Source organism: Macrotis lagotis, chromosome 3, assembly GCF_037893015.1.
Source record: "Macrotis lagotis isolate mMagLag1 chromosome 3, bilby.v1.9.chrom.fasta, whole genome shotgun sequence".
Taxonomy (NCBI): domain Eukaryota; kingdom Metazoa; phylum Chordata; class Mammalia; order Peramelemorphia; family Peramelidae; genus Macrotis; species Macrotis lagotis.
The window spans coordinates 127,227,794-127,240,089 of NC_133660.1; the positions used below are offsets into that span (position 1 = coordinate 127,227,794).

At 34.4% G+C, this 12,296-nt stretch overlaps 1 protein-coding gene across 14 annotated transcripts in view; it reads left to right on the forward strand.

The window, feature by feature from the left end:
• The window catches only part of INPP4B (inositol polyphosphate-4-phosphatase type II B), a 981,822-nt gene that overhangs the window by 623,344 nt on the left and 346,182 nt on the right, over nucleotides 1-12,296 (forward strand). For all 14 annotated transcript variants that reach the window (XR_012477007.1, XM_074229241.1, XM_074229248.1 and 11 more), the window contains 2 exons: nucleotides 3,378-3,518; nucleotides 10,209-10,306. Coding sequence is in view for 13 of the 14 variants with exons in the window: in XM_074229241.1 (XP_074085342.1) it covers nucleotides 3,378-3,518; nucleotides 10,209-10,306 (239 nt within the window). In the remaining variant the exon portion in view is untranslated. The remainder of the gene's footprint in view (nucleotides 1-3,377; nucleotides 3,519-10,208; nucleotides 10,307-12,296) is intronic.

A 12,296-nucleotide genomic window follows, 5' to 3' on the forward strand; every position in this document is an offset into this window, starting at 1 on the left:
AAATTGACAAGGGGTTACATGCATAAAAATCTCAGAAAAAAAACTTGAATACATTTCCTCTGGACACCAATTTTGACTCTACATATATTATACCATGCTACATCCCCACTAGATGTAAATGAAACAGAAAGGGCTTTTTTTCCCCTTTTTGGTTTCTTTATTCCATTTTGGTATGAAATACTCTTGGTTATATGGATAAACTTAACATTTAACAAAACACTAATTCCAGAGGGGCAAACAAAATCAGAAGAAACCAGAATATTCAAAAAGGAAAAAAAAGGAGATGGAAAAGGAGAAGGAGGAGGAGGAAGAAAAAGAAGAGGAGGAGAAAGAAGAAGGAAGGAAAGGAGGGGAAAGAGAAGAAAAAAGCAAATTAGAAAATGTTATCAAGTCTAGTCAGTAAATGGTGTGCAATTAAGAGAGCCTCTGCCCTGAAGAAGCTTACATTCTATTTGGGGAAGGCACCAACTAAAAGGAAACTGAAAATTAAATGGCTAGGCAAGAAAAGATAAAGGCACTCCATCTGAGGGCAGTGTCAGCAGTGGAGCTGGGGAAGCAATGAAGACATGGCTGATCTCAGAGTCCTCCTTAAAATGAAAGTTCTAGGAGGAACCAGCCTATTGGAGAGAGAAATCAAAGAGCAAAAGTACTTCTGAGAGATGACTTTTGTAGTTGGACCTTTCAGGATGAAGTGTGTTTTCTCTGGCACAATAATTGCTCTATCCATGAGCATCTTTTTTTTAGGTTTTTTTTTAAAGGCAATGGGGTTAAGTGACTTGCCCAAGGCTACACAGCTAGGTAATTATTAAGTATCTGAGGCTGCATTTGAACTCAGCTACTCCTGACTTCAGGGCCGGTGCTATATCCACTGTGCCACCTAGCCGCCCCATATCCATGAGCATCTTTGACAAGTGGAATGAACTACCTCAGACCCCTGACTTCCTTCTCACTTGAAGTGTGTCATTGCCAGATGTTAGCTGACCACTTATGTAGAATAGAGATTCTTTTCACATGTGGATACTAGATAACCCTTGAGCTCTCAGAAATTCTGTAACTCTGTTAATATTTGTAGATCTACTATTGCACTAGATATGTCAATGCTTCCATGAAATATGGGGAATTTTAGAGGGGTTTCATGACTGTAGCTCTCTTTTTTTTCCCTTTTATTAGGATCTAGACTAAAGCTCCAATGTTTTTCCTTTTTGCGGGAATCGTTTCCTTAATAGCGTCATAATTCTTAAGATGACTGTAAATTAAATTCAGCTAAAAGCAGCAACATTTTAGAAAAAAAAAGATGTATTTCCTCCATCAGGCGTATATACCTCCATTTTTCTTAATTATTCCTGACAATTCACTCCCAGATTGTGAGCCTTCCGAGAAGGGTTGGAAATAAATAGCCTAGAAGGTCAGAGCATGATGGGCAAAATATCAGGAATAATTAAGAAAAATGATGGCATTGTAGAGTAGTTCTCAGAGGGGAGAAAAGCATTGCTTTGTAAATCATTTCAATCAGAAAGGCCTCAATTCAACCCATATCATTGGCCATCAATTTTCCCTTTTGTAAAGGCATTGGTGGAAATCTGACTGAAAGTAGGCCTGGGTCCTTGGAATTATTGAAACTAGAAGGAAGAAAGGAATAGTCCTCAGAAGTCATGTTCTTGCTTTCCCTCCTTTAGACCAAGGGAAGATAACATATGAGATTCCCTGTCAAAACATAAAAGGAACTATTATCCTCTACATGCCCTCCTTTTAAAAAAAGGTCTCATGTTTATTTCTGTAGGCAAGATACTGAATTGCTATCTAATTAAAGGACAAATCAAAGATCACTGGGAAAAATGAGGGGGAACTCGGAATCTCATTCAGAAAGATAACGTGGAACATTTTATTTTTAACCATTGCTTGTTTCCCTTAATAAAACTGGGAAAAGCCCAGAAATAAGTTTTCTTCACACATTGCTACCAGTCAGTGCCAACCCACATAATGCTGAGATTAGCACAAATAAAAATCATGTTACCTTTTTTATTCAGCACAGAGTAACTTTGTAGAGGAAATTAGAGAAACCATTGTGTAGGAAGGGATTTAAACATGTCTAACGTTTTTGTTTCCCACTCAGTCATCTGTAAATCCACAGAGAAATGCCACGATGCCTTTTGTCTGAAGGGCACTGTATGAACTTGGGCTCATTGATAAGAGGCAAAGCAGCTTAAGTGAATCAAGGTATTAGATTTAGTATCATGGTGACTTGGGTTCAGTCCTTGCTTTGGACACTTGTCCTGGACAAGTCATTTCATCTCTTTGAGCTTCAGTTTTCCTACCTGTGAAATGGAGCTGATTGATTTGTATATATTGATTTCGTATGTAAAGTATTTTTTTTCATAAATGCCAATTGTTTGTCCCATGTTCCTTCCTAAAAAAAAAATGGGTAGTAAGTTTTCTATTACCAAGACCAGTTAAAAACAAGGATGACAGCCACAGGTAAATAGTGCCTTTAACTGTTCCTCATCACTTAGTTCACAGCAATTCAAAATGTTCAAAGGACACAGAAACCTGGTCACATGAAGATAACTGCAGGGTGATAGTGTTCTCATGTCCATGCGTCAAGTCCATGTTTAAAGAGAAACTAAGGGGAAAAAAAGAGCTGACATGAAAAAGGAATTCACTCTTTGTCTCAAAATTGTTATTTTTGTGGCTCCCAGACACATACTAAAACTTCAGGGTTACCTTATTCTTAGACTACTTCACCATAGTTTGCCTTAAACATGGGTTAATATGCCACATTTTCCAAAGTCACCCTGATTCTACAAATCTGGAAAAGATAACACGGAACTTTTGACTTGTTCCATTGCCTCCATATAGTAGATCCATATATCTATATACCGATGCATTTAGAAACACACATATATGTGCATATTATACATGTCCATATATATATATATACATATATATATATGCAATACGCAAATAGACATTTGTCTACACACATGTATTCAGCATGCACACACATCCACACTTGTTGACTTGGTTCAGTTTTCACTCTGGTGACACGCTACCTCTATTAGCTATTTCCATCTGTGAGCCTCAGTTTCTTCCTTGGTACAATGAAAGGATAACCTCTAAGTTCGGTTCTATATCTATATCAGGGATCCTCAATGATTCCCTGATTATTTAGTGAATTTTAATTTTATCTTTTTTCTATGAGTGGTTTGTGCACCAGACTGAGTACAAATTATAGGAACCATAAGCTCCCTGTTTCAATTGCCAATAAGAAGGAACTCCTCATTTTACTGACTTTTAAATTAGAATCAAAGCAATATAATGGATGTGAAACTCTTCCCCTCCCCCTTTTTTTGTTTGTTTGTTTGTTTGTTTTGCTCCAGGGAGCATTATGTAATAGAGGTCAAGCTTCCAGCCAGGATGTTTGAGTTACTGCCACAAGAGATTAAAGAAGGGAAACTGTTACATGTGTACCCAGTCCTCTTTAATGTTGGAATCAATGAACAGCAAACTTTGGCAGAGAGGTAAGCCTGCAGTGGAATTCATTTTACGATTTCTCTGTTATGTGCTATGAAGTCCCAGATGTTTACACATATGGGACTTGGTTGGAACCAGACTCAACATTTTCCCTTCGATCAATCCTAATTTGTTAAGCAATGGGAAAACATTAGATTTAAGGAAGTCAGTTCCAGACTCAACTCAAAGATGTGATAAACCAACAAAATATGAATACTATATTGAAATTCATTTGAATGAACAATCTGTTTTTTTCAAAATAAAAAATCTAGTTCACTAAGATCAATGTCAATTAACTGATATGTAAATAATATGTCAATGAAAAGCACTCTCAACTGATCATTTTCATTGATTTATTCCAAATCAAATGTTTTATTTCACTCCAATCAAACAAATATATTGGGCAAACCTGTCAATAATTGAGAAACATTTGATAATTATTTATTAATGAGAATTTCTATTTGTTAGGCAATCAATTAAACATTTGGGATGGAAATATAAAAAAGATAGCTTGCTTCTAGGCCTTCAATACCAAATCTGGTCTTGTCACTTTTTTGCTCAACCCCAATTTCATAGCTAATCTTTCCCTTGATTCCCATCATCTCCAAAGTCATGTTCAATAGTATATTTTTGAATGTTCATTAGTGATACTTCACAAAGATACCTTTGTTTTGTTTGCTTTCACCATGGTAACAAGAAAAAAAACCTAGCCTTTAATTATGTTCATATTAATTAAATATAGCAAAGAGTTTCTACTCATATTTTTTAAATTAAACAAACCATTAAGTTTCCAACAGAAAGTCAAAATAAATAGGAAGATTGGCCAATAATAACTGCATTTAGATCTGTGGATTGGGATTGCCTTTCTTAAACCTAATTAGTTCTTTGATGTATTCAAAATAAGATTTGAGCTTATTAACAACCTACCCTTTGGGGGCAGGTAGGTGGTGTAGTGGATAAAGCACTGGCCTTGGAGTCAGCAGTACCTGGGTTCAAATCCAGTCTCAGACACTTAATAATTACCTAGCTGTGTGGCCTTGGGCAAGCCACTTAACCCTATTTGCCTTGCAAAAAACCTAAAAAAAACCCCCAAAACCCCAACCTACCCTTTCTCATATATGCTATCTATGATCTACCACATAAAATATATGTAAGAATTTTGCTTGTCACTAATCATTGATAAGTGTACTCTTAACCATCTATAATCAGGATGTTTCTCCTTCATATCCTTTTAGGACATTAAAAGGAGACAGACAATTGCTTTATAAAAATGTTAGAGTTAAGAGTACTAAAGATTATTCCAATAAGAATCAACTGAAATAAGAATAAATGGAATATTTCATGACATGTTCATCGTTGTCTTGCAATTAATCAAAAAATTTGACTTCAATGGGAGCAATAAGATAATTGTCAGAAATGTATTTGCAAACTATGGAATGGTTTTCTATCTGATTTTTATCTTCCATACAGATTTCATAGATAGATAGATAGATACTAAAGAGTAGAACATGGTTAAAAGAGAATGAAAATGGATAGAAGACACCATAGAATCTGTGAACTTAAAAATAGTTTTGATAAGTGTATTTCAATATAAATGGTCTCCTTTGTCATTCATTGTATTTTATTTAATTCACTTAAAAACATTATCCTAACAAGGAGACCATAGGCTTTTGATGACTGGAAAAGGAATTCATTATAGAAATGGTTTAAAAATCCTTTTTCTGAAGAGTGCAGATTTTAATTTGCCCTAGCCATTTATTTTTTCAGATGTCTCCATGAGAGTCATTTCAGTTCATATTCACAAGAATTTATTAGGTGTCTACTAGGAACAAGTTCCTGGTACTGGGAACATAAAGTGAAAAAAAAACAACAAAAAACATACAGTGTTTTGTCAGCAAGATTGTTTTATTGTTTTTTCCCCAAAATCTGGTACATTACCAGTTATAGATAACTTGTTGTGACTTTTATGTTAACTTTGAATGTATTTAACAAAATATCTTCCTATGACTTTGGTTTTCTTGTCAGTCCACTCAGAATGGTCAATGAGAGCATAAGATAAGACTAGAAGAATGGCTCTCTGGGTATACATTGCTATCACATCAGAAGTAGAAAGAGACATAAGTAGTTATCAGAGTAAAAGCTTAATGGAGCACCAGACAGAAGGATGCTGGCTGAAATGGAGACACAGAAGTTAGAATCAAGGTCTACAGACCAGTGTAATTCATCTAATTCAGCAAACAGTAGCAAAAATTAGATTGGAAATAAAGTGTGAGGAGAATACAAAATTGCTGAAAAATGAAGAGCCAACACAGGAATGAAAATTTCTTGTGCTTAGTAAATATTCCTGAGAATCATTACTTTATGGAACTTTTGATCTCCAATTCTGCCTCCTTTAAAGGGGCCTTTCTACTATTATCTACCTAGTGAGTTAGATGCCTTAAAATTCTTTTTTTCTTTCCTGTCTTTCTTTCTGAGTTTGATTTTTCATGCTTTTGACATGTCTAATATTAATTATTGTTTTATACATTCTATTGGGTTTGGTTCTAGCTTGAGCTTAAATGTAGAAGTCAATATCTAACCTGCCCAGTTGCACAGCTGTGGAATGATATTATGCAATCATGCTGTTAGATTATAGGTAATCTATTGCACCAACTCTAGTGAATGATAAAGCCCTGAATTTGGAAATAACAAATACAAACTTTCCTACATCTAGCTTTTTGATATGATACAAATCATTTCTCCTCTCTGGGACTCAGTTTTCATTTGTAAAATGATGGAATGGAATAAGATGTCCTCTAAACTCATTTAATGACCTACATATCATATCTGTGCCCCTATCTCCTCTTTATAGATATGAAAGGTTTTTTTAATCACTTTGTTTATTGAGTCTGAGTTAGATGGCTATGATTTTGAAGGAAAGAGAATTGAAAATTAAATGAAATACTTAGATTTTAGTCTATGTTAGCTCTAATTAGCTGAGTAGTCTTAATGAGTTACCTGAAGCATGTGAAGAACTTCCCCCAGTTGAAAGAGTGAATGAGAAAAATTTGTTCTAATGGCTATTAAGACAACTGAAGCAGACATTGTAATCCACTGCTATACATGGGAGACACCAAGGTCCTCTTTTGCATCCTGGGTCATTGCTAATTGTCCTGACTTTTTTCCTGCCACTGGACCTCAATCACTCTAAAAGAGAGTATGAAGCTACCAACTTTGTGCAACTCTCTCTCACTGAAGTCCACTTCACGGGCAATTCAAGATATTGCTCAAAATACCATTGATCGTCTTCAAAAATGAAAGACAAACAACAACAGCAATGACCTTAGTCAATAATTAACTGATTTGAGTTTCGGTTTCCATATCTTTAAAGGAGAGATTTGGATCAGATGACCTCTTAGCTTGAAATTTCTATGATTCTAAATTATTTTCCATGGTTGTTGGCATATCTAGCTGAACTAAGACCAAGAACAATAGCTAATATATATATATATATATATATATATATATATATATATATATATAGTGATTTAAGATAGGCAAAGCACTTCACAGATATTATCCTATTTAAACTTCACAACAATCCTCTGAATTAGGTGCTCTTATTATAAGGAAAATATGAAATAAACATGAGAAATTGTTTGCCCCAGATCACATAGTTAATAGGTAGAAGAGATGGAATTTCAAATTATGGTTTCTATCTTTAAATCTATCTAGGGTCCTACCATCAATCAAAACTGGTGCAATATATAAATATATATATATATACATATATATATATATATATATATATATATATATAAAGATGAAGAAAATAATATGAAAAGAGGTTATATATTACTTGCCCAGTCACCTGGGCAGTAAGTATCTTGATTTCTGTTTCCAAGGTCAGCCACTATCCTATCTAGTTGTCTCAATACAATTATCTTGTCTGTATAAAAAGTGTACATATTGATGTCATATTTAAAAGTTATAGATAACTACTTGTGGTGGAGAAAGTAACCATCATACTTTAGTGACAAGACACTTTTAAGATAATTTTATCACCCTAATGAATGAGAAGTGTGCCTTTTCCACAAAGCTAATAGAGGCTTCTTGTTCAATTTCAATAACTCCTATGGGATGTATTGTGATTGTGGGGACATGAGGTCTTTTGGCATCATAGAACAGATAGATGCATATCAACTCATCTGTGTACTGGAGAGTGGTACCACAAGAAAAATATATGAAAAAGAAAATCATCAAATGATGAATTTTTGTGGCAGGTTTTTGATCCGAAGGAAGATAAAAATATTATTTTGGGGGAGATCTTAAAAGGAAGAGAGGAAAAAGAATATAAGATTCCTGGAAAATGTTAATATCATTTGGTTTCTAATTAAGTTAAGGGGTGGAGAGGGAGCTAGGTAGAGTTTAAGGAGGAATTGAAAATGACTCCTCAATGGAGAACTGTAGGTGGAATGACTATAATTAGGCTTGTGAATTTGTAGTTTAGTGAACAACCAAGATTTCTGATCAATTAATCTGATTAATGGCTCTCTGGAGGGTATTGAAATAGTGTGGTGCCCTACTCTATTTGACATTTTTATCAATATTTTATGATAAAAAGTATAGAAATGTTCATCAAATTTTCAGTTGATCATACATTAGATGATATAACTGGAAACTATAAAGGTATCTACTGAGTAAAATTATGGTCTCACACTAAAAAGATGAAATCTAATTGAAACAAATATATAACACTTGCTTAGGTTCTTTTTTTTAGGTTTTTTTTTTTTTTGCAAGGCAAATGGGGTTAAGTGGCTTGTCCAAGGCCACACAGCTAGGTAATTATTAAGTGTCTGAGACCAAATTTGAACCCAGGTACTCCTGACTACAAGGCCGGTGCTTTATCCACTACGCCACCTAGCCACCCCTTGCTTAGGTTCTAAAACTCAACTGTATTTATGTAGAATGGGAGAGACCTGAAAATAACAATATATTAGAAAATGGCCTAGGGATTCTGAGCTTAAAGTGAACACATTTTGTTTCAATATTGTGATATCATAACTAGGAAAACTAATATGCTTTTAGGCTACAGTAATGGAAGAAGAGCAGTCAACTCTGAGATGATAAGAACACCTATAAAGAATGACATTCCATTCCGAGTACCATTTTTAAGTGATAATTTGACAAACATAAAATAAAGGGTATTGGTACCTTGTAATACATATTTATCAAAAAAACCCCACATTTTTAAGCATGTGCCAAAAATTGTACAAGATACTAGGAATCCCAAAACAAAAAGTAAAATGTCCTTAGGCTTTGAGGATTTTATATTCTATTGGAAAAAAAAAGTACATAGAAAATTAGATGGGTGGATAGATAGTTATAACTAGATAGATATAAATGGATGATAGAGTATGGTCAAATGGATGAATACATATATAGTTAGATGTTTAAGTAGAAGGTGCTAGATTCATATGTGTAGCTGTACACAAAATAGATAAATGATACAGAATACCTAAGAAGAGCAAATGCTAATTTTTTTTAAGGAAATCAATATTGGTTTTCTATAGGAAACCATGGATTTTTAAGTGATAATGTGAGATGAAAGTGAAGAAACACCTTCCATCATAAGCATGGCCTATGCAAAGGGGAGAAAAAAAGCAACACATGGAATATTCTATAAAGAAAACAAACAGCCTTTAAACTGTTTTGCCTAGAATTTTTCATGAAGAAGAGTAATTTGCAACAAGTCAGGAAACCAGACTGATAAGGTCTTTAAAAGCTAAATATAAGAATTTTCCTTTTATCCTTGAGGCAAAATGGAGACACTGGATCTTTAAGCAGGGGAGTGATCTTTTCAGATTTGTGCTTTGAAAATATAAGTTAAACATCTGTGTGAAGAATAAATTACAGAGAGGAGAGACTTAATGCAGGAAGAAATGTTAAAAGATTAAAGCAATAGTCCAGTTTATAAGTGAGAATAGTCAGAAACAGAGTGGTTGGTGATTGTGTGAGTAGAAAGATATAGGAACTGAAGGGAGAGAAGAGTAAAGGATGACCCCCTCATAAAGAAATAGAAGTATATTTAAAAGTTTGGGTGATATTTTTCCTCCTGAAACATAGGAGGTAGGGAGGGAAGCCTATCATTAATGATGTTCAAATATTTGAATCCAAATTACAAAATGGTATTCGATGAGAGATCAGTGGATCAAAAGTATAAAACTTTTGTTATAGCCCTACAGTTCCATGTCAAATCAAGGGAAACAAATTATGCACAGAATCTAAGTAGGTGTGGTGGAAATCCTCTGGCGTCCAGAGACTCAAACCAAATAGGATAGTACAATAAAAGCAGGGTCTAAATATTCTGGGGAGTTCAAACTGGAGCAAATGTTTGAGTTAAGAGATGGAAAACACAGGCACTCTAGGGAGTCTTCACAGTTCCTGCACAGAAGAGAAAGAATAAAGGCAATGCAAGAGACACTGATGTTTTGAAGCAGAGAAAAAGGAAATAAGAAAGTTCACACCAATACTCTCATTCTTCCCAGGAGGGAAGCCAGGTTGTTTTCTGATAGTAAGTAATGATGGGAAAGAGTCAGAGACTGAAGAAAATTGAAAAGTTAAGATGAGTAAAAGAATTCACAAAAACAGATTCCCTTCTTAGGAAGTCCTATGATCCCCATTTGTTCTTATTCCCTTCATTCTCCTTCTCTTTTAAGGTTTGGAGATGTCTCTCTGCAAGAAAGTATTAATCAAGAAAACTTTGAACTCCTCAAGGACTATTACCAGTTGTTTACTGAAAAGATGTCTCCTGATTGTAAGTATGCACCTTCTTGAATATTTGGACAAAAGGAGCATAAGGTGGAGGAAGAGAGGGCAAGGTGATTATTTCTATTGACTTTCTGAGACAAAACTGCTGGTTTACAAGGTGGCATTAGAAAGATCTGTGGAATTACTATGACCTCTTTGGAGGTCTTCCTGAATAGAATATCTTCCATTTTTGCTATGACCCTGATAAACATCAAAAGTGAAAGATAAATAGGAATAACTACAGATCCAAATGAAAATTTATCAGAAGTTCATTTATATTAGTTATTTTAGATATTCCAGATTTATTTATTGTTTCTAACATGAAGTAGACAGACCATAAATATGTATTTAGGATAAATATGGATAGGAAGAAAAATATACCATATGAAATAATAGGAATTAAGACAATTGAAACATTAAAATCATTGAGAAATTTTATATCATTTCTAGTACATTTTGTATTGAGAACCATAACCTTGTGGGGCAAGTAAGAATCTTGCTTCAGATGCACAAAGCCTAGGGATCAGTAAGCTAATAAGTTAAAAAATAACTTAAAAAGTTACTAGGGTCAGGTGGGCAGATAAGTGGTGCAGTAGAAATTGGTTTCAAATATTTTTTAGCTGTATGACAAGTCATTTAATCCTGTTTGCCTCAATTTCCTGATCAGTAAAATAAAAAAATGAGCTGCATAAATCAATGGCAAACCACTAAAGTATTTTTGCCAAGAAAACTCCCAATGGGGTCATGAAAATAAAGATAAAAATGAAAATGATTGAACAGCCACAACTAGGTTAAGCATTATCTAAATGTTGGACACACAAAGATGGGGAAAAGATAATTTCTGCCCTCAATAAGGGAGAAAATGCATAGAAAGAAGCTCAAAAGAGGAGGGAGGTGGTACCAGGCAGACATGATGACATCTAGACAAACATAGCTGAATGGGAAATGTAGAGATGGTTGGCCTTGACTTCTTTAAATAGAGGATTTGGAAGACTCTCATCATTGTCTGTCCTATGACTACTGCAGTCAGAGAGAAGGAGAAAAAAAATAAAAGATCAATGTATTTAGGTGGTGGTAGTTTGGGGGTTGATGGATTCAGTTCTTGAAGGATAAGGAGATTCTGATGAAGACCCAAGAAATGCAGCCAGATGAGAAATGAAAGACTACATCAAATAGGTAAAATACAATTCTGTCTTCCTTAATAGACCATGGCATTGTGATGGGACAATAATTTGATATTTTTCCTATAGCTCATTATTGTTTAATGGAAAGAGTTCTGGACTGTTTTAGTAAGAAGAATTGGATTAAATCTGCCTTTGCCACTTTTTACCTTTGTGACTTTGTATAAATCACTTAATTTTTGTGAACCAGAGTTTCTTCATCTGTAAAATGAAAATATTCTACTAAATGGCCATTGGAATCACTTCTACATCTAGAACTTTGATCCATTTTAGTTCTGTGACTCTGAGTCCAATATTTTCATCTATAATACCATTGAGTTCAGAGGGAGGAGGGAAGAGATAATCCCTAAAATGTCTCCCAGCTCTAAAATCTTATGACTTGTAAAATGCATAAATCCTTGAAAAGAAGGAAAAGAGTCACTTTTTATTGTGATGCATCCTTTGGTTGTTTTTTTCCCCTTACTGTCACATGACAGTTGACACTTTAAGCATCTCAGCAGCAGTAAGCCAAGTATTGGTTTAGAATTTACCCAGATGCCACACACCATCCTCATATGTGAAAATGTACCCAGGGAGTAGAAATTAGACTTTTATAAAGTATAGAAAGCATGTGCTGTTTTACAATATAGGCTGAAGTTGCAATCTGTTTGTTATCAAAGTATTTTCTTTTGTTTAGCTTGAATTTTTCGAGAAAAGGAACTTTCCTTCAGTCAACAAAAGTTTATTGACTTGCTAAGGTTTTAAAAAATACCCTTCAGGCTTAAGAAGCAGCACAAAGTATATTGAGTGAAATCAGGAAGTTTTGGATTCCAGTCT